The 24280-nt window shown below is 36.7% G+C and overlaps 1 protein-coding gene across 1 annotated transcript; it reads left to right on the top strand.

Moving 5' to 3' along the window:
• Positions 1 to 19179: 19179 nt before the first annotated feature.
• LOC145634608 (BTB/POZ domain-containing protein At5g48130-like) lies at positions 19180 to 21621 on the top strand. The gene is made up of 4 exons (XM_081686020.1): positions 19180 to 19274; positions 19397 to 19466; positions 19571 to 20761; positions 20926 to 21621. The coding sequence occupies exons 1-4, from the start codon at positions 19180 to 19182 to the stop codon at positions 21619 to 21621; spliced, it is 2052 nt and encodes a 683-aa protein (XP_081542146.1).
• Positions 21622 to 24280: the final 2659 nt, after the last annotated feature.

Raw genomic sequence — 24280 nt, 5'->3', positions numbered from 1 at the left:
TGCTATACGAATGCAAAATTCAAAGAAGTGCAGGGACAGTGCAAGAAGATGTTGTATGTTCGTCCCCTAGATCAGTATGAAATTGGTACTAATCTAATTGAGTTTATTATCGAAGACCGTGTTTGGATCAAGCCTAAAAATGCGAAGAAGGATGAAGTGACAAAGATTCGTAGATGCTACCGGGTTGTATATGATAGTAGTACGTATGAAGTTGCATGTGACTGTAAACACTTTGAGTGTCATGGGATCATTTGTCGACATATGATTCTTGTGTATGACCTTAATGGAGTAACTGTTGTTCCTGAGAAGTATGTACTCCGTCGTTGGAGGAAGGACGTACAACGGAAATACACATGAGTAAAAGTTGCTTACCATGATCCATTTACTAGTGATGAAGTGAGGAATTGTCACAATCTTATGGGGACGTACGAACCTATTTGCTCTAAGGCTTCCATTTGTAAGGAGGCAGTGCAGGCTGTCAAAGAGATGTTGCAGCTCATGAATCTGAGAGTGGATGAAGTTCTAGCAATGGTTGCGAAAAGGCAGCTTGCAGGAGGGAATGAGAATGGTCCTGGTGAGGATGAAGGTTTACATGGAGTTGCCCGAACGCCGTCTTCTGTGGCACAGAACAAGGGTCCTGAGGGGACAAACACACCAATGACAGTGGCATCAGGAATTCGTTATAACAACACTACTCCAGTTAGTGGATTCCAAGGAAGCTACGAAGGATCTGCCCCAGGTAGGATTAAGGATCCACCCTTACCCCAGAAGAAAGCACATCGCACTACAAGTGTTAGATACCCGTCCTGCACAGAGAAGAAAGGAAAAGAAAGGGCTGCTAATAAGGCGAAAAATGATGCTCGGAAGAAAGCTGGTCAGACCCCAACCAGCATATCATTAGGAACCAGTGAATATATTCGATCTGTCGGGGGAATACAAATGAGGGATTTGGATGGGTCGTTAGGATACTTTACTACGGTTAGGGGAGGACACTCTGGTGGAGTGTTTGCTTCTCTCCTTGGCCTCACTCCTGGCACATCTGGATCCATTTACAATTAATCTATTCTTTTCAAACTTTTTACTACGTATAACTATATTATTTGCGCTGCTCTGTAACAACGGTACAATTTAGCAATTGGTACAATTTAACAGCACAACTAGTAGCATATCAAATGTATCCCTGGCATCTATTTTGAATATAATTGGTACACATAAAAGTACCACTGGCATCTATTTTGCTTATAATGAGCACACATAAAAGTACCACTTAGTAGTTCCAAGGGTACTACTCTATGTTTAATGATATCAATATATTCAATGGCGACTAACAAAAATAACATGATTGAAGTAGGATTCCATAGTAGGACAAAAAAAGAAAGGCACTTAAAATGTCGAAGGACAAGAAATGAAAGGCATTTAAAATGTGGAAAGCAGTCATGTAGTGATATAAGAATCGACAACTTCTTTCAAAAAAAAAAAAAAAAAAGAATCAACAACAAGATGTACCGTTCATAACAAGGTGGTATAATTAAGTTATATAATTTACCACAACAAATAAAGGATTGTTCCGCTGCAGGCATAGCGGTACGTAACGTGAATTAGGATTCCATAGTAGACAAAGAAAGGAAAGACATTTAAAATGTATGGAAAGCATTCATGTAGTGATATAAGATTTTAAATGTCTTATATCATATATAAAAGCGATTCTTTTACTCATGTAGTGATTATTCGTTGGTCGTATATCATACGGGTACCGCGCATAATCATTCATATACCGTCTATAGGGATCTTCATAATTGTAATGGCAACCATTTGGAATACATGATTTACAAAGTAAAAAGACTATTCGTAGTATTGATCCAATTATAGACTTAATATATCAACTCTTAGTACAATATATCATTTGTATGCACTTGCGGGCTTAAAAATACATCAACAATGCCTTCATAGTTATGACTTCCTCAATCTCTTACTTGACACAACAAACAAAGGGATTAAGGTACTACATAATTGATACTTTGATTTTCACCTATTGTACCACTGAATATTTAATGGCACATTATAGAATTATAAGACGTACCATTTACGAGGGCAAAGTCTAGGGTACCACTGTGCAATGTTATAATTATCTAGTGAGTCTTAAGTAAATTTCCAAAATAGCTTCTGATTTTTAATTACTAAGCCCAAAAAACTAGTGAGTTCTAAGTACGTTTCCCAAAATAGCATAATGTATGGACAACCCTTTGGACGCTGTTGAGTAATGTTTTTATGTATAACGTACTTATCATACGCAACGTAATCTCTTTTGTTACAACTGACATTGTTTACAAAGTTTTTATGAGTTAGCTACCTAGTCTGCGTACTTGTGTAGGCTGTATGCAAAATAGTTATTACGAGTAATTGTTATTGTTAATTACTCGTAACAACTGATAACTTCACCGATGTATTGTGTGACGTAACATGTGTTTTGAATGTGGCATATAAATTCGTAATCAATGCAAGGGCACAATTAGTTAACATCCCTTTACTATTCGAGTTTATATGCTTTTACACAATGGATGCCATTAACACTAGTAAAGGTACCGTTGTAATGCAAATGGTTATTAACCTGTTAATAGTGGTACATGTTACCATATGATTTGTACCACTGAGAGTCCTTCAATGCACTTGTATGTGTGTTCCACCAAATGAAATTCGATCTTCACATTAAGAGGGAGTGCACACTTGGGTAGTTCAACTTTGTCACAATGATACCTATGAAGACCATATAGTGGTACAAATAAAACCAGTTAGTTAGTCAATGGTACATATATGTACCATTGTATTCGATTTAGTGTTTCTTTTGACAAGACAGTTCTCTGGCCTAGTGCTGCACCTATTGCGTCACGCCGTCACCTACAGTAGTAGGATTACCACGGTAACATGGTAAATAGGATCAAATATTCAAATTTAACTTTTCCCTCCAACAAAACTAGTTCCCTTCCTATATTTTTTTAAACTTAGCTCACATTCTCACCCCACTAATTCTATATTAACCAGTGGTACACGTTTAGGGTACCACTTGATTCTATATTGTACCACTTCAGTATTAATGGTGTAAAATATATGATTTTTTGTACCACTATCTAATAAAATGGTAGGAATTGCAGGCCCTTTGAGTAGTGAGTTAGTGTGGTTAAAATTGTGAAGTGCACAAAAAAAACCTTGAGTATTCCATGGTTTAGAGGTTTATTTAGTATATATTATGGCGTTACGAGTCCTTGGTAGTTTGGTAGAGGATGGAGTTACGTCTACCTTAAATCAAAACATATACGAATCGAAATCACTATCTTATCCTTGTATTGAGTTACTTTGTAAGAAAACATACACTTCCATCAACCCTTGTGTAGGTAGTTATTCAGCTAGTACGCACCCTATGCTTGTTGCTTATCGGAATCCAATTTTAGTGCTTCGATGTTATACCCTACTCCTATAAACATGTTTAGGGGCAATAAGGTCTCTAAATAATACCCTAAACATGTTGTATTCACCTTAATCTCAATGAGCCTAACCATAACCACTTAACAAGTGGTACATTTAACGGTCAGTATCGTACCATTCTGTACGATATGGTACACCGATATTTTGTTAGGGTACCATTAAGAGGGAAACACGTTTAGGGTACCACTTGATTCTATATTGTACCACTTCAGTATTAATGGTGTAAAATATATGATTTTTCGTACCACTGTCTAATATAATGGTAGAAATTGCAGGCCCTTTGAGTAGTGAGTTAGTGTGCTTTAAATCGTGAAGTGCACAAAAAAACCTTGAGTATTCCACCATATTTCTTCTCCATATGTGGTGTTTTGGTAAAGATAACATGGTTGAGAAGTATTGAAGATTGAATGTGTTAAAATAGGAACAGCAGTAACAATACGTTCAAAATGCCAATTTTTATTCCATTTAATAAGGGACCATTACATTACTTGAAAAAAAAAACAGAAAAAACAAATAATTTTTTTTTAAAAAAAGGCTCCAAGAACAACAGCAGCAAGGACGACATCCAACAACACCAACCCATACACTACCCAGAGGGGGAAGGGGGGTTGAAGGTGCTTTCGTTGACCTGCAAAAACTTCTCCAGGGCCAAGTATGTTGCCCTCACCTTCACTGGCCGCTTATCGGAGCCGTAAGCAATACCGTGTGCATGTTGGAGAAGAGACACGTACGTGAAGTACCTAATCTTCTTGCCCAAGCAGAAAGGGCACCTGAAGCCCGCCGCGGTCTGACGCAGCTTGCAGGTGCCGTGGACAAGAGCAATGTATGGTTTCTCCGAGCACTCCTCGAGTTCGGAGTCACTGTACACAGATGAGTCACTTGAGCTCGACATTTTTTGATACCTTTTTTTTTTAAAGGAAGGGATGAAAGGATATTTGTTCTTCTTTTGTTTGGTTTCTCTTTGTTGATACTTTTTGAGATTGTGAATGTACACTCCCTACTTGATGTATATTTATAGTAGGGTAAGGGTGGGTCAAAGTCTAGTCTACATTAATTGGGTCAAAGTTTGTACTACTGAATGATGTTCTGTTTCCCAGTGGAATTGCTAAAGGTTCATCATAAAGTTTTTGGAAAACACTGTTCACACACACCTAAGTCATTCGTAATCCACTATTCTTAATAAATGTACAACTACGTGCACAAATGTACCACTGGAAGCTCAATGGTATATGTTACTTGCCTGTGTTGTACTACTAAGAATAAAAGTGGTGAACAATACATTGCATAGCTTAAGGGGATTCCCATGCATTGAACGGTACAATATCTTTTTCAGTACCTTGACCTTTTGTATGACTCATGTTATTTAATTTTTTATTTTTTTGGGAAAATGTATCACGATTTCTGAAATGACATGTTCACACGCATTTAACGGTTAGTGGTACATTTAACGGTTACTCTTAATAATACCATAAACATGTTGTATTCACCCTAATCTCAATGACCCTAACCATAACCACTTAATTAGTGGTACATTTAACGATTACTATTGTACCATTAAGTACGATATGGTGTTTATGGTATAAACGTTTGGACTTAATATACCATATAATGGAATTGTCCACGTAATGGTACATATGAAAGGGATAAATGTCCCACTGTATGTGTCGTACCGTACTGAATGGTAAAAGTCAAAATTGAGCTCGGTAAATGTAGGGTTCTAGTAAAAATCAGGCGCCAAAGAAAAACAACTTTCCCGCTCTTTGTGGTATTGATCATTTACCCCCCTATATATATACTTCTTCCTTCTACCAAAGGGATTCCAAGTCATATTTCACCCTTAATTCCTAGCTCCGACCATTCCCTTTTCATACACCATCTCACGCTAGAAGCTTGCGAAGTGGTACTCCAGAAGCTATGTCAACAATGTCATCAGCCTCTTCGGGGAGTCGTGTAATTCGTCGACCCTGTGCATCTGCTGACATCTCATGGATCTCTGCAAAAATCTGCAACTGCTCCGGGGAAGATGCTACCCTCGTCGAATTCCGCATTTCGATGTCCGAAATGAACCCGAAAAGGTCATATTATAAATGTCGACATTGTGGTTACTGGGAATGGGCCGTTGATTCCGACCTTGTCAAGGACGGACCACCGAACAACATCGGGGGCGTAGTTTGTAGGGTGGAGGTGTTGGAGCACCAAAACATAAGCATCGTTAAGATCGGTCTTACAATTTTAATAATTGCAGTTTTATTGTATTTCAAATCGTAAATCAAGTAATTTGGGTAGTACGGTAATGCAAATGGGTTAATGGTGTACCAAGTTATGTAAGAATGAAGTACTCTATCTACTGTTATTGTTTACAAATTATTGTACCAAGTTATGTTACTAATTGTAGGTTCCTAATTGTGACATAGATTGGCATTTTTGTAAATAAGATGGCATTTTTGTAAATAATGGGAATCTAAAGGTGAAAAATATGATGAAAAAAAGTACCACTACTTGCATAATAGTACATAAAAAATATTATTCAAATAACTTATACTTTAATGGTACATTATACATGTATAGTAGTACACCAAAATGTACCACTATACTAAAATAAAAGAAAAAATGTACCACCAAACTCCAAATTGCCTTCCTTTGTGCATGCCAAATACATAGGCCCTATGCATTGCGTTTATACGTCACCCCATGATCTTATAACTGAATAACTTCCTCCTCCCACTATTTATTTATTCGATTCAACTTCTCCCTCCCAATATTCATGATCTTATAACTGAATAACTTCATCCTCCCACTATTTATTTATTTAACGTCTCCCTCCCAATATTTATTCAACTTCCATTCCTCTCCATTTCATTAACTTCTCTCCGAAAATCTCTTTCTCTGAGAATCAGAATTATTAACCTCTTTATTTGTTCCAAAAATGGTGAAACAGAACAAAGGAAAGGAGCCAATGGAACAATCACAAATAGATCAACCCAAATATTCAGAGCTACAGTTCCTTAGAATGAAGGAGGAGATGTTAACAGAGCAGTTAAACCACCATGAATTCATATGCAACAGCTTGAAGGTTCAGTTGAATGATTTTTCAGCAGCCATTGCAAACATTAACAAAGAAAGGGCACAGACCAATGTTGCACAAAGCACAAGCGTGAACAAAAGTCCCCTAAGGTTGGGTGGTAGGGGTAGGGGTAGGGGAAGACCCACCAGGGGAGCGAAGACGGTGGCTATGAAGAGGGTGTCTGGTGTAGGAGGAGAAGCAGCTGGTACAGAACGAGGAACCACAGATGTTGGTGGACCTACTAGGCAAGATGGGGGAGCAATCCAACCGCCGGTGCAGGTCGTGGCACCTGAAAGGCCCAGACGTAGGGGAAGGCAAGTAAGGCAAAGGAGTCCCAAAAGCCCCAAGGATGTTGCTCCATATGCGCCGTACCATGTCCGTGATAGGTGGTCCCAAGAGGTTTCCCACACAAACTCCTGTGCATATGGACACTCGGCTTCAACCATTGAAAAACTCAACTGACGGGTTAACTGATCTAAGTCAAATATTTATGTTTTTTTTTTTAACTAATTTCTCATTTCAATGCTTTACTCTTCTTATGTAATTGGCTTAGTATCTCTTTCTCTGGTTTGATATGTTTGAAGATGAACACTTTCTTTAATCACGCTGCTTTTGAACACTTAGTTTAGTTTTGGCTTCTGTTTTAAGTACTCAATCACAGTTTAGCTTTTTGTGCACTGTAATTATATTACATGTGATTAACTGTGATGATGGTAATTATTATGAACACTTTCTTTAGTTCTGGCTTCTGTTTTTTGGTCGGTTTTTCATCTATATTCAATTACATTATTTGTACCATCTGGAAAAAAACCATCCATTTGGCTTTTTCAATGTACCATTTATATTATTAATGGTGCAAATTTCATATTTATTTGAACATTGAAGTACATTTGGTTTAAGGTTAACTAAATGGTACATTTAACTTTACAAAATGTACCACTAAACTACTCAGTTGGGAAATGGTACATACATATACCATCTTCTTCTAGTTAGTGCTTCTTTTGATAAGACATCTCTGTGGCCTAGTCCTGCACCTAGTGAGGCTACTGTACTAGGTTTACCACGATAAATGGTGGTAAAATTTGAAAATTGCATTTTCATTTTCCTTTCCCTCCCACGAACTTGAATTTAGTAGAATAAGAGAGTACTAGGGCTCCAACCAATTCTCTAAAGTAATTAATTCTCCATCTTCCAACCTTTCTTCACAACAATGAAAAGCTTTCATCCACTTCCTGTTTCATTTGTTCATGTCGTTCCCCACCCACATTCGCTCATAATGTACTTCCAGAAATCGGAGCGGGAATACAACGAGGTGAACTTAAATCTTGTGAATTATTTCAAGACAACTGACCACTTAGTGAGTGGTTCTTTCCACCCTATCCAAAATTTGAGGGCACGGCTGCTACAAGGAATGAGCTCCCCAACTCAATTCATGCTTCTCGAAGACGGTAGCCCTGTACTTGGTCATTTACCGCTAGTAGAGGATTTAGTGGGCTGCTACAATGAAGGAGTTGTTGTATTGATATTTTGGCTGCTCCAAGCCTTCTATTCCTCTTCTTCGTTACGCACGATACCCTGTGAATTGGATGAAGCAATTGATTTGGAGCCCGTTCTGAACATATTCGAGGCACCCATATATGCCTTCCTTATGATGTGGCGTAATATATTTGTTGGGTCATACACGGATACGCTCCATGTATTGAAGAACGTTGACGGACATACCCACATGAGGCTCAACATATCTGGTTGCACAATTAAGCCCAAGATCCACCAAATTCTGCCTATTAGAAAGAGATACCACCTTGTCAGTTACACAGGAGAGTATCTGGCCTCAAGCCGTAGCTACGAGACTACCATACAGATTGGATCGTTTGCTTTGTGTTGGAATGCCAGAGGATGCACAAGGCCTTCGTTTGTTCGTAACTTCACAACCCTGCATCATCATTTTAACCCAATTTTACTAATCATATTGGAAGCTCGTGTAGGCAACCACCACGCGAAGACAGAGCTGTTGGGTGATATCCCAGGTGACTATGAAGTTGAGGCAGCAGGTCCAGACAACAACCCAGGGGGAGTTTTGGTGTTCTGGAGGCCAAGGGCACTTACTGCTAGTTTCTCGTACACGTCAACAAGGCCAGAGGGAATGGTTTTGGATGCCGTTTTTCGGGTATGTCCTTTATTAGCTTCACATAGTTCGTACAACTTATTACTTTTAACTAATTACAGTGTTTTTAAGTTATATTAACAAAAATATTTTTAAATTGGAAGCCGCCACAACCAACATGGACTTACATCCCACCCCAGCAGCAACCACAACTGAACAACGACCCAACCAGCTCAGACGAGGAGCCTGACATAAACACCCACCGGTTCGCTTCAGGCTTGGCTTTTGATGGGTCGCACCACGAACAGTTCGGGAAGGACCTTTGATGTGTAGGTGATCCTGGTTGAAGCTGTCTTTGGGTACTAGCTCTTGTTTTATTTTGGGTTCTACTTTAAGCAAGTCATGTATTTCTTTTGGTTGAGGATCAAATGTTTGGACATCTTATGTAGTAGTAAATTAACTTATTTAACAATCATTTCCTAGTCAGGCATTTGTAGTAATAAATTAACTTATTTAATCCTTAAGTTAAAGATGAGTAAAGGTAAAATATCATGAACAACTTAATAAGTGGTACATTCATGTATGTACATGTCAAAATATTGTACCGCTGTCCAATATATATACAAATATGTCCCACTAACTACCAAGTAACTACAATAACTAAGCGTTGTACCATCAATGGTACAAATAAGAACCCCAAAATGTACCACAAACAAAGTCTATTTAGAATTATGCGTACAAAAATGTGATTACCTCGTTACTTGATGACTTGGGTGTCCTACAACATGGGCAACCGGTTTTTTAGCATGTTGTTAGTCCTAGCGTATTGAAAGCACATAAGATTTGTAAAGGTACATCTATGCAGAGGTAAATGTGCTACTGAATATAAAATAGTACATTATGTCATGAAAAGAAAGGAGAGATTGTACCACCTCACGTTGGATGATACATAAAACATGCCTAACAACGTTACATGAACATCAATATAAAAAACAACATAATAAAAAGCAGACAAGTAGCAGGAGTAACCCGGAAATGAATAACCTAGCAGCAATCAGTCATCGTCTAACCCGAAATCTTGGTATCCTTCCCACGGATCCACGTAGAGGTCATTGTAGTCAGGCGCATGTCCGTCCCAAAAAGATCCGGAATCCGGTTTGACCTTGTTGTCATACCTTTGCTTTGCCTCCTTCAACCTATTGACATACCATTGTGGGTAGTCGTCATAGTCAAAAGGCTCCCTAGTAATGAGATCAAGGTGTTGCATCTCATCGTACCCATTTTTCAGCCAACATCTTGCTCCTAAAGTACATGCATTGCTCCTCACTGGAGTGGATGATATCATAAGGTTCCTCGTGAGAGAAATTCATCCACTCTACAGTGACATGAACCACGTCTTTGTCATAGTCGGACGTGAAATCATGGCCAAGTAGTAGAAGGCAAAATGTCTCACCTTCCTTACAGTGGTTGTTGAGCATGTACTCCAGATTAGTAGCCCAATCATAGTAGGACATAAAGAGCTCCCAAAATCGAATCCAATGGCGACAGTACCATGGAGAACGCCCACAATCAATCAGCAACTCATTGAATTCTCGGAGGTTGACACTAACCGCAATCTTGTGAGCATCTACTAGGTAGTGCATGAAACAATATGCCTCTTTCCGAAAGTGTGCAGGACCTCCTATTTTGAAAGGCGATAGTAATGGGAACTCGGGATGGAAATCAATCCCAGTTACAGGATTTTGAAGCCCACCACGGGCTATCGTCGCCGATTGGTGCAAGAACATCATCTCTCTACCTCTTTTAGGTAGAAAGAAGTCTCGAACGACACCATTTGGATCATGATATCCATTTTTTTCATAAATTCCAACCGCTTCATAAGTCCCTTTGGGGTCTTATGAGAAACCCCTTTGTTTGCATCCCTCACCTTCTTAGCTACCACACTCTTGCTCCTATTTCCCCCCATAATACTACTAGTGTATACAATCAAGAAGAAAGGGGTGTATGATCTAAATAGTCCTCTGTGAACGTTTATACATACTCTAAAGAAACAATAAATGATTTCCCACCTACTTTGTGACTTACTACTATCTTATATAATAATGTACCACTGGTTTGCATCCACTCACCACGCAATTAATCTTGTACTTTTACCAAGGGGTAAGTGTTACATTGGTAGTTGGATAATAACTGCAAATAATAACTCCCTTTAATGTTGTAATTTTAATCCTGAAGTCCATTCGCAAAGCATTTTGTTGCAAAATTTTTCAGTGGTACTTTTAACTCCCGTTAGTATATAAATTATTTAAGATGGTACATTTTGTAACATTCCCAGAGTGCTTGTGTTTGTTATGACAAGGCAGCTCTGTCCCCTACAGCCCTACTTATAGAGTGTGGTGCATTCTGTAGCATTTTGTTGATTTAATTTCCCAGTGGTACTTTTATTGTCCATTGATTACCATTCATTACCAAATTCCACCAATATTGTACCAATTTGAAGTGATCACATTGATGATTCACATGCAGTGCACCATTCATAGCATAATTTCACAAAACAGCTTTCGAGTGTACCTTTGGGACTTGTAAAATACCATTGGAAGCAAATAACAACGAATAGCATACAAGTACTCAAAAATGTTACCAAACCCACTAATTGTACCACCGGAAAGAGGAAATGTGCACTACTAACTATCCATCAGACCTCCCAAAATAATTACAGCTAATGTTTACCAACACTTCAAAAAAATATAATAAATCATCACAAAGTTGACTGAATCGTCAATGATTCCGCATTGACATCCTAGAACAGCGGTCAAATCCCCCAGGACGTCTTTGAGCTCGTTGCATTCACACTGCACGTCGTCCAAAAACAGATTCTCTCGAGCAGGCGTGATCCTCCCTTGCAATGTAAGATCACACCCATTAAACAACTTTTCACAAAAGCTAACCTAACAACAACACCAATGTATAAACATACGCGACTTACCACTCCAAATTTAGTGGTGAATCTTCTGGCAAAGAACTTAATACATGCCAGCATAAACACTCCACAGTATGTGCTGCACCAATAGAGGACCAAAATCAACACACACAACAATCTCAAACTTTTACACTACTAACCAAATAATTAAAGAAGTGCTTACTTATCCCGGGGCTCAAGGACCTCAACAGTGCATTGTGTCCACGATTTTAGCTGACCACTTGTCCACTGAGGATCACAAATTTCAAACAGTGCGTCGAGACCACTAACCTGTATAGTTATAGAAAAAACATTAAGCCAATACTGTACCGTCAAAGAGCAAGCACAATAACTCGACACACTCTATATTAATCTACCAGAAGTTCAAACACTTCAGCATGTTTGGTGAATGGATCAGGGTACAAAGAATCTATCATCCACAACTGTTGACCCTTCATATCCAAAGCCAAGCACCACCAATGGGACTCGTCTGGGGAATCCTTGGGAACTTCCAGCACAGGGACGAAGACCTAATACGACAAGTACGCCATAACCAAGTTTAGAATATGTTCCTGAAACAACATAATCAATTTATCAAAGTATATAACTTACCGCTCGAATCTGCGGTAGCTTATAGCTAAGAAGAAGTTTACAATACTTGTCAGCAATGTGCTCTTCTTTTCCTTCATTCAACATTAATCGATTCTACAAATTTTTTGCAATAACCATTAACAACATTCAAGTGTACTTGCTGCTATGTATGATTAATAGTAAAACAACCTATTTAAAACGTACCGAATAGCTTGGATCAAGCATAATACGCTTGCTTCTGTTGACAAAGTCCCTGGTGGCCCATTGCTTGTTGTATAGGACGCTGGCCATTCTAACATAATCTGTTGAAACCCGCGACTTATAGTGCACCACTTCATAGCAATCCCTCTGGCTCGCCTCTTGGTGGTCACACTTTATCAACACAGTACCAGGGCTAAGAATCACCAACATAACATCAAATAAGCAGATAATATGATTAGAATGATTGATTAACATTTGCGATTAAGAAAATGGACATCAGTTATAATTTGAACATCATGAAGGGGTACTCAATTACCTGAGTGGATCCTTCTGAAGCTTCCAGTCCTTAACAAACTTGATCAAACGTGCCTCGCACGATGTATGCCTCCTACTCTTTGCCGCGTTGCTAAACAAGGCTGCCTGTGTAGGCGCCTGTGTAGGCTTCACCACCCTCTTGTCACTACTTTTCTCCCCAATCCCATCACAATCATCTTCCTCATCACATGAAGAGTAGCTTGCAGAAGTACACTGAGCATCAACCAAAACAGTTGTTCCCCTAGTTCCTAACAACCCCACAACTATTTCTGGTCCAGGCTCCATGTCGTCATTTTTTTCATCTTCCAATTCTGCTTCGGAAGCGCTTTCAAACTCTGGCCCCTCCATGGCTCCCAAACCTTCCTTGGCTTCTGCCCCAATAACACCCTCCTTGGCTCCTGCCCCATCAAGACCTCCCATGGCTTCTGCCCCATCAACACCACCCTTGGCTTCTGCCCCAACGACTTCCTTCCCAGGAAGCCCCTCCCCTACTGTTGTTGAATCGATGATTGATATCGATCCAGCAACAACCGTTCCACCAGCACTCTCCTCTCCAACAGGAATTGTTACTTCCCTAACAACTTCCTTGGGCATGTTTGCTTTTCTTGTGCCTTTTGCACGATCAATACCCATACACATCATCCCATAGAACTGACGGAGGACCTCATCACACTTGCTGTCTATAACAGCCAGTAGCTTTGGAGTTACCTTATCAATCACCTAACGAGGAACACAAGTAAAACACATGAAACTCAAACTTTGCATTCACATATAAATTCTTATCACCTATTATACAAACAATTTAGACATAACAAGAATTAGTAAGTCGTACCTACTGAGCAACCTGATCCAAATAACAGCCATCTGAAGGGACATTCCGACAGTTCAATGGATGTGGTTCTCCATAAGCAACATCCAGCGACTACAAAATAAAACCACAGAATGTTAACACTCTTCACTTAACTTGAATCTGAAATAATAACCCGAAACAATACAAAAACGAAATAACTCACCAGGAGCCGTCCATAGTCCCCCTTTCGTGTTTTTTTGTCATCTTTTATAGTTGCATTAATTTTTTCCTGCGAACAAGCCTTCAACCTCGGTCTCATACCCCATGACTCAGGAACACGACTAAGGTGATCAAGATGATAAATCTGTATAATGGACACAAAGATGAAGAATATTTCAATCAGTCCAAGACAAGACACTCAAATGCAACCCAAACTAACACAATACCAACTAAAGACTAACAACTCAATTTAAACTAACAACTCAATTTAACATAACAACTCAATTTATGCAACAGACATTACTTACCAAGACGAACAAAATGCATCCGCCTGATCCAGCAACATATCCATCCTCAACAAATTTCTTCTGGAAATTCCTTGCAGCATTACACATCCACATATGCACAAAAGTGCACCAGTCATACTCCGACGATTCATCATAAGTAAGTAAAGCTGGATATAGCTTCACTCCCAGATTTGTTGTGTTTGTCGTAGCACACAACAAGTAACCCAGTATCACAATAAGAAAAACAACCTTGAAATTAGGCTTCTCTGCATCTGACAGAGGCAGCACATACCCATCCTTATCCCTAACAATCAATGCTCCCAATGCATTGGCAAGTGAAACGCTTTCTCCCTTGGCATACAGCCCCCTTAATCTCATGCTTCACCGGATCATCATCAGGAACAGTAGTAGGGACTGCCTTGGACGCCATTGGAATTCCCAGTACACATTGAATTGAAACAGGACTCATGGATTGCACATAGTTATCTCCAAATGTTATGGAGCCATCACCTAATACCCTTGTCAACAACCAATATGAAAATTTGCGTGGCAAAGTCGTTAGAGGAAGGCTTAACAAACCTCCAAAACCTATCTCCGTCACAACCTTCTACCTAGAAGAATCAAACAACCTAACCACAGTAGACACAGCCTTCACACCATTCAGGTTGGGGGCCTACAGCGGTAAGAAAAAACAATAAGCTCAACACATCCATTAACCACATCCAATCACTACTTTTTACGATGCCTAATTTAACCACTAACTAATTTACACCCAAATCACCTATATTAAGATAGAAAAAAAAAACTACAAGTTACATGACACAAAACTATGAGCATACCTTCTGCGTTTTTCTTGATTGGGTTTTAATCACCTCCCCTTTCTCGACCACCAACTCCCCCTTGCTCTTCTTTACCTGCCCATACAATATCATTATAAACATTTAATCCTTGATATACTCAATATCACCAATGCAAGCTGTACTTATAAGGAACATGACATAGCCTTAGAAGGAACATAATATAGTTATATAGCCATACCTTTTGCTTCTGCTTTCCTTTACTTTTAACAAAAGGACCTCCCTTCTGCTTTCCAGTTGTTATTTTGTCTGCCAACAACTTCGCCAGCAAAGTCTCCCACAACTCTTTTTTTGAATCAACCTCCTCCACCTCATCTGACTCAAGCTGGTCATCCTCACCCGACTCAGAACCAGACTCACCAGAGGTACCAGAATCACTTTCTTCTGTACCCTCTTCCTCCGTATCTTCTAGTTCCTCACGCTCAAAATCAGGATCAGAAGCCTTCATCTTCTTCTTCCCTTTCGCAATATTTTTCTTTTTAGAGATCTCATCAGCATCAGAATTTCCTTGTTTTCCCTTGACCAAATCAGATCCATGCTTCCGCTTCATTTCTTTGAATCCTGCCATGGATAACATTAAGGACCTTTAACTACACCAACCTAAACACTGCAACAAGAAAAGCATATACTATATCCACATTCAAATAGCACATGCATAAATCAATGACTATTTCTCTTACTTAGTCTTCAATCCATCATATATACAAAAAAAAAAAAAAAAAAAAAACAAAAAAAAAAAAACAAAAAAAAAAAATTAAGCATGTATGCACACAAAATATTGATTTCAATTACAAGGACTACCCTTATAATTATTAAACAATTTAAATTCCCCTTCCAATATCAATACTACTAATCGCACAATCTAACCCAAATTGGTAAACAAAAGAATGTAGAATTATGCAAGAGTCGATGACAAAAGTTAAACATAGTGAGCATGCGTGGGTGAAAATCATACAGCACTACAGTCTGATAAAGTACACAAAGGGCTAGTTGGTGCCAAATAAATATCAAAGGAAACACCAAAGAACCAGAAACGAATCCCAGGATAAAATATATAATTAAATGACAACCAAAAGAAAACCACATTTCAAATCACCAAAATTCATTTTAACCACAAAATTATACTGGCTTCATTAATCTAAAGCATACACCCCCAAAAACAAAGAACACAACACATTCACCAATTGATATCCCCATCACATGCCAACAACGGATGATTGTATCAAACAAGGTAATAAAAAACACATAAGGCGACCAATTGGAACCACAATCAACCAAAGAAAACAACAAGCCTTGTAAAATCCATCTTTGAATGGCCTAATCAACACAAAAGAACTTCGCATTCACCAATAATGAAATACCAAAACCAAACAACCTAAACAATAACGCATTTAACTCTGATTACATGTAAAAATAAACAAATAAATATTTCCATTACTTACTTCAATCTTTGATTTTCAATTATTCATTAAATCATGCAAGCACACAATAAAATGGTTACAATTACAGGGACCATCCATATAATTACACAATATCAAATCCTCTCGAAAACCAAAGAACCGTATGTTTAACATGCCACAAATAATTCAGAATCAAACAAAGAAACACCGATAAGAACCTACATCAACCCACCCCTAACAAAGCTAAATCAAACAGCCCACAGTTGCATGAACTCAGTACATTCAACTCGCAAAAAACCCTACTAAAATAATTCATTTAATCCAACTCGCATAATTGCTTACTCTACTTTCAATACATAACCAAATTTCAACATAACCACACCGGAAAAAAATGATATTTCAATTATTTTAACATAAACCCTAAATCGAATCAATTATACTTCACCGTAACCCTAATTTAAGTAAAAATTCGCAATTTAATTGAAATTCTAACTAATTACCCACTCAAATTACATCTACAAACACATATAATCCTTCGTCATTCGAGTAGCGAGATTTTTGTCATACCTTTTACAAGCAACACAATTTAATTCTGAATTGGGAACTTCTTTGTCCGGAAACAACCACACTTCGCTGCGCCGGTAAATTGAGCACCAAAACCCTACGATCGCCCTTCGTCGGACTGGAGAAGATGAGAAGACAGAGAGAGGAGTGAAGATGAAGTGAAGAGAGAGAGAGAGAGAGAGAGAGAGAGAGAGAGAGAAGAGAGGGAAGACGATGAGAACAGAGAGAGATAATTAAATTTCACTTGCTTTGTAAGATTGCCAAAAACGAGGCCCCGTTACAATTCAAAAAATAACGGAGGCACGTGCAAGGCATGTGATTTTTTATTCCAGCAAACAAGAGTTTATTCCTCTTTTGCCCTCCTATATGCTTCCTTCACCCATAGTTGCTATGCGCCCAGACCGACTCGCTAAGGACAACGAGAACTTATTTAAAAAAACCTTTTATGATTATTAATCCTAGACACTATTTGTGTATATCATGTGCAAAATACATCTACATTGTTTTTGCTCATTGGGAGCTCTTCCAAACGAGCAAATGGCAAACATTTAGTCTCGTATATACGGTACATACACTCGTATATATATGAAAGTTGTCGACGAATAGAAGTGTTTTATCTGCATAAATTGAATTCCTACCTTCATTTGTCTACAAATCCAAACATGTACAACCAACCGTACAAAGTATCCTTATATGTAGTATATATAAATATATACTTGAACCAATTCTTGGCACACAATTTCTGACCTTATAAAAGAATGTGTTGCTTGAGTTACAAGCAAATCAACCTCTTAATCAGCTAAACCAATAATATTTTCCACCTCCTTCACCCAAATTACATGCATTAAATTACGCACATAACAAATATCCATGCTTTGAACATCGAATCCAAAGGCAAGACTTTCACATTTTTCCACAAATAATCTTAGACAATGCAAATCAATAATCATACTATATAACACATAAATAACAACCATGATTCAATTTTTTGGGATTGAAAAAATAATTGATGAAATTAATGTAAATAAAACAAATTTAATACAATACTACATAGTATTATAACATGCTAGATTATTATTAGGATTCAGTAGCCGTGCCGTCTTGGGCGTAACACAAATTCATACAAATTTATATGACTTCTTCCGTAATTCATGATTTACTAACTTTTTTCCTCAGAATTTACTCCTCTTTTTTACCAAATTCAAAACTTTTGAACTTAATGTTCAGGTTGTTTTGTCTTAGTTAACATTATTATTAGTTTGTTGTTTCAAATGGGTAAATTTTAGGGTAATAGTCAATAATTGAGCACTAGTAAAAGTAGCTGTGCAAGAAGCAGAGGAGAGAAAATTGATGGTGCTGGGTTTATCATCTACTTAAGTTATCCTTCATCTTCATAGGATTCGGCAACCGTTGATTGGTTAGTATTTCTTTGTTTTACTCCGTACTAGTTAAGTTTGCTTGAATAATAAATCGTTACTGTTTTAGGATGGATAAGTCTTATAGTTAAGTTTTATGTGATTTTTTTTTTTTTGCTGCTGTTGTTTGGAAGACTATTATTGTGATATGTGGTATTGTGAATGGGTTGGTAATTTGGTTTATTTAAAGCATTTGTTTATAGCAATAACTACTGAGGATTAGCCCATTCGCAATAAATGGGTAGCCTTAATAAGTTCTCTTATTAAATAGAATCATTTGACTCTTCATATAAAAACATTCGACTCTTTATATTTAAAAAAAAAAATACAAAAAAGCAGAATGTTCTCATAGAGTAAATAGAAACATTCAACTCTTCATATTTTTTTTTTTTTAAAAAAGGCACTATAATATCGACCAGTTTTTGTTTTTACACAATATAATCAAAATTAATGGCTTATGATCATTAATTTTGAATATTATTTATTCGTAAAGGTTATACAAAGTACTTCGTATAATATATGTGGCCTGTTAACCTAGTAACTCATATCAATTTAGTAATTATACAAATTATCACACATATGATATGGCCTAAGAGTTGTTATTGTATAGGAATAGGAGTACAAATATTATTTCAGAAACAAGGGACAAAATTATAGAAAATTTTCAACTCAAACCACTTTTTGAAAATAAGGCATGATAAATTAAGAGAGTACATTATTTGGCTAATTGCCTACTTTTTTTTTTACTCATTTCTCACTTTTCTGATTTGTCAACGTTCTCAGATTCAAGCATTTGTTATACATAGCTAATTTTGTTTAGAGCTTTTTACTGTATGTTAATGTGCTAGTTCTGTTATAATACTTAAAAAATAATGCTTATCTAATACAGAGTATTTCTGTTTAATGACTTTGAATGAAGATTTGTTAGCAGTAATGGAAGCATTTAGCCCGAAAGATTCATCTATTCTATCAAGTCCTTACTCATCACCAAATCTTAGTGCCTTACTGAAGATTAAAGTCATATCATGGTAATTTATTTACCCTTTTTTCAGTTTCTCTAACAGTTCATTATAAATTGAATCATGTAACTAAGTTTTAGGACATAAATCCATTTGTATATGTTACATAATGATTTATATGTGTACTTCAGGAGTCAAGAGACTGGTTTGCCTGTAACGGTTCGTGTTCGTGTTGCTAATAGATCCTTCAACTTACACAAGGTAATAAGCTAGCAAATAAAGCTAAATTTAGTCATGTATGAAATTGAAAAGTTGGAAGTTTTTCTTAAGGCTAATGTTTGTCCTGTTTTAAATGTTTTTTTTAGTCTCCATTGATATCTAAGAGTGGATATTTCAAGAGGCAGCTAGATGAATGGCAAGAAGTTGATCTGCCATCAAATTTCCCTGGAGGTTCAGAAACATTTGAGATGATCGCGCTCTTCATCTATGGTTCTTCCACATTTATTGATCCTTTCAATGTTGCATCCCTTCGTTGTGCAGCCGAGTTTCTAGAGATGACAGAAGCATTGGGTGGCCCTGGCAACTTATGTGAAAGAACTGACCTGTACTTAACTCAGGTGATACTGCAAAGTTGGGATGATACCCTCATTGTGCTGCAAAAATGCCAAGCATTGCTCCCTTGTGCAGAGGAACTTCTAATTGTGAGTCGGTGTATAGAATCGTTGGCCTTTATGGCTTGTATGGAGATTCTTGATCCTGAGAGAAAAAGGAAGAAGGGTATTGTTTCACTAGAAGCTCTTGCATCCGAACCATGGAACAGCAAACTCGTAAAGGAAATTGTAAATGATCAAGATCATCTTTGGGTAAAAGATCTAGTTGCTCTTCCATTTGGGTTTTTCAAAAGGGTTATTGGGTCATTAAGAAGGCAAGGCATGAAGGAGAAATATGTAAGTCCCATTATTGTTTTTTATGCCAACAAATGGGTGATCTCTAAGAAAACGCGACAATTTTGGGAGTGTTTATGTGACAATGATGATGACAACAACAATAGTAACACTCGTGATGATGATACAAGTGAAAAGGTATTGGAAACATTAAAAGGAATCCTAGACTTGTTGCATGTAGGATCAAAGGTGAGTAAAATAATTCCTGTTGGGTTCTATTTTGCCTTATTGGCTAGATCTCTCGAGCTTGGTGGATCAAGCATGGTTGAAGGAAAGGAAAGGCTACAACAGCAAATTGTGTATCTTTTACCTCTGGCACACGTCGAAGATTTTCTTCTTCCAAAGCAATTGACAGAGTCCTTAACATCAAGTATGGAAGTGGGTGTGATGGAGAGCATATTTTCCTCATATGTTTTGTCTAATATTGAAATGAAGCAAAGCCCTCCTATGGGAAACACAATTGTGGCAGAATTATGGGACTCTTACCTCTCCTTGATTGCTCATGATCCGAATATGACACCAAAGAAGTTCATGAATCTTGTTGAGATAGTGCCTATATCCTACAGAAATAACCATGATCATCTTTATGCAGCAATGAACACATACATTCAGGTAAGCATATATCTAGCTATACTCGAAAACTATTCAGTACTGCAGTCCAATTGGTGAAGCATATTAGTAATGAAAAAAAAATAGTCTAAAAACAGAACCTTGTAAGAAACTTATGCATACATGTGAGAATGTGTTTACCAGTGTGATCTGTAAATTGTTTTCAGGCACATCCACATCTGTCACAAGAAGAAAAAAACACGGTCTGCAAGTACTTGAACTGTCAAAAATTGTGTCAAGAGTTATGTGTTGAGGCAGTGCAGAACGAGTTCATGCCACTTCGATTAATAGTTCAAGCACTCTTTATTCAGCAACTCAACACACAGCATGCCTTCAAGGAATGTTCAGAGTCATTCAGATTTGCATATTCAAGGGAACTCTCAGGAAGTCTTTCGAGTTCAAGATATCAAAATTCGAAAAGCCAAAATCTAGGAGAAAGTGATCATGAGGGTGAAATAATGATCATGAACAAACCATTAAGTTGCCTACTAGAGAGTGATCAGTTAGTGATGCAAAAAAAGTCTGAGATACTTGCAGCAGCAAAAAAGGAGTACGAGTCCACGAGTTTCAGAATTCAGAATCTTGAACAAGAGCTTGTATCTCTTAAGAAGAGTCTTAGGTTGAAGAAGAGCGCGAAAGAAACAGAAGAAGATCCTCCCAAAATGAGTAACTTTGGGTTAGAAGGAAGATCATATAGTAGTAAAAGGAGGAATAATTCACTTGGACAAGTAACTAGTTGCATTGGTTCAGTGAATTTTTCTTCTCAGAGGAAATATGCTGGCAGATTATTGAAGATCTTTAGAAGGGTGACTTTGTTTGGAAGAGCAAAACTAAAGAGAAAACCTAGTGTTTCAGGTTCATAAAGAAACAAGCAAGTATGACTAATTACTACTAACTGTAAGTTGAATGATGATTAAAGAAATAAGTGCTTGCAAATAAATAATTCATGGAAGGAGATCACTAGTTGAAGCATTATAATTAGTTATTTTGTTTAAATTTCATGAGTATGTTTCATGATTTTGTGTTGTTTTATAGAAATAGAATATATACATGAGTTTGATGAACGATGAATACCAACGCTATGTACATAGGTTTTTGTGCATACAATTTTCTCAACTGATTTTCGCACGAAAAGAGGTTTTAGCAAATTGATACCATAGTCCAATAAGTCCATATGATCTAACCCCATATTAAACTAACCCAAAACAACTTTTCAGCAATGTAATAACTGGACTTGGATTTGGTGAGAATGGTCCACCACTGGACCATTTTGACTCCATAAATGAAGACCACGAAGTAATAGTAGGGATGATAAGATCGGATCGGATTATGGATTATGCAAAATCTGACTATGACCTTAGTACCCTACAAGATTTCGGATTTTTAATCTGCCTCCGCCTCCGACATTCGACTTCGAGAATCCGACTCCGATCCGACTTAAATTTCCAACCTTCGAATCCGACTTTAAATTTAATTTTGACCCACTTATCAATAGCAACCCGTATATAATCGACTTTTTTTTTTTTTTTGGACACAATATTAATTAACTTCAAAGACCTATAAATAATTCATGAATTGAATAATAAAAAAAATATATAAGTATATATAGAAAAGTTGGAGTCGAATCAAATAAGTCTAGAATTTGTTATATACATCCGGGTGCACCGTAGTTAGTTTTTGTTTTTCATTTATAAACAAACATCAAAATGAGAACAAAAACTCATGGGTGTACGTTTATATAACAACCTCTCAAATAAGGCCCCGTTCTCTTCATCTTATTTTTGTTGAACTAAATTTAAATTTACTGAAACAAAATTATATTAGCTGAACTTAAATTATTTTTACTGAACTTAAAATAGTTTTACTGAACTGAAATTATTTTTGCTAAACTTAAATTATTTTAACTGATTTTCTATTATAATTCTGTAAGAAAACTGATTTTGCTGAACTAAAATTATTTTAACTGATTTCTATTATAATTTTTCTTTAAGAAAACTGATTTTGCTGAATTGAAATTATTTTAACTGATTTTCTATTATAATTCTTTAAGAAAACTGAATTTTACTGAACTGAACTTATTTTTATTGAACTGAAATTATTTTTATTGAACTGAACTTAATTTTACTAAACTGAACTTATTTATACTGAACTGAAATTATTTTTACTTAAGCCTTGTTTGGCAAATGGTTGTTGGCGGGTTCACTTGGCTTGTTTAACCAGTTGGAATGTTTGGCTGTTTATAATGGCTTTTGAAATTGGTTGTTTAAGCTAGCTGTTTATAAAAGTGTTTGGTAAATTAATTGTTGGTTGTTACCTGTTTATTAGATAATTTGTGGGCTAACAAGCCAAAAGCCAATAAAAAAGCTACTGAAAGCAGCTTTTTCATTTTGGCTTAAAAGGCAGCTTTTTCGCTGACTAAAAAGCCAATTATCAAACACATTTTTTTGGCTGTTTGACCACCTAAAAAAGCCAAAAGCCAAAAGCTAACAAAAAAGCCATTAAAAAGCCAATTACCAAACATGGACTTAATATTATTTTTTTAAAGTGAAGAGAACAAGGCCTAAATCGGATTCTAAGTTTACATTTTTTTTTTTTTTTTACACAAAGCAAAGAGCAAGCTTTATTAATTAGACAAAGCGTCATACAAAATTACAAAGTTGAGACTTGAGAGCATCATCAATTCCCCTTTTACATCAACTTCCTCAAACAAACACAATTACTTTCCCTTTTACTTAAACCCTCAATTCCCCTTCATATTTTAGTGTTCAAATTCAGATGACACCAACCCAGAAGAAGCCGAAATTATCGGAAGACCTCAACAACATCAACAATGGCGTCGGCAGCAGCAGCAGCAATGATGTTGATGTAGAAGATAGACTAAGTTCGATCTCTACCAGAAAACCTCCTTATCAAAAATATTATTGTATGGTATATAGTATTTGTATTAAATAAAAAAAGAGTAATATATTTGTGGAATGTTATAAATATAATATACTTAATTCATAGGAAGGGATTAATTACAGTATAATACTCCATATTAAATATTTTGTACAAAATAACTTGTCAAAAAAAAAAAAAAAGCTTTGGAGGAATTTTTTTTACAAATGGATGACATGTGTCATTTCTGATTTTTCATTTAGTATATAGCTATAGATAGTCAGTTATTGATTTTTTCTACGTAAATATTGATCATCAAGGTGATTTTCTTGGCAAAAATAATTAATAAAAAAATCTTATGTTGATAATCTATATGATATTTTCCTAAAGATGTGATTGTTTATTATTCTTTCTATAATTAAATATTTAGACAATAATTAATTTAATTAAAGTCGTTATTTATAAAAGATTTTCTAGAAAGAAATAAAAAAAAATTAGGAAAAATTGTAAATAATAATCTCAACTTTGCTCCATTTTCTTTTAATAATCTCAACTTTGGATTATTCTAGAATAATCACAACTTTTGAGGTTGTTTTCTTTCTTCAATCCCAAACCGATCAACAAAAGTCAATGACCTCTAATAGT

The sequence above is a fragment of the Chenopodium album genome, chromosome 6, assembly GCF_948465745.1.
Source record: "Chenopodium album chromosome 6, dcCheAlbu1.1, whole genome shotgun sequence".
NCBI classification, from domain to species: Eukaryota; Viridiplantae; Streptophyta; class Magnoliopsida; order Caryophyllales; family Amaranthaceae; genus Chenopodium; species Chenopodium album.
This window is presented reverse-complemented; position numbering and strand designations above follow the sequence as displayed.

What these genes read in the sequence shown, in the direction of transcription:
- LOC145634608 (XM_081686020.1), top strand. Translation starts at nt 19,180, where the DNA reads ATGGAAGCATTTAGCCCGAAAGATTCATCTATTCTATCAAGTCCTTAC. An exon ending in AAGATTAAAGTCATATCATG is followed by an intron (nt 19,275 to 19,396) that starts GTAATTTATTTA and finishes TGTGTACTTCAG; the next exon opens with GAGTCAAGAGACTGGTTTGC. An exon ending in CAATGAACACATACATTCAG is followed by an intron (nt 20,762 to 20,925) that starts GTAAGCATATAT and finishes AATTGTTTTCAG; the next exon opens with GCACATCCACATCTGTCACA.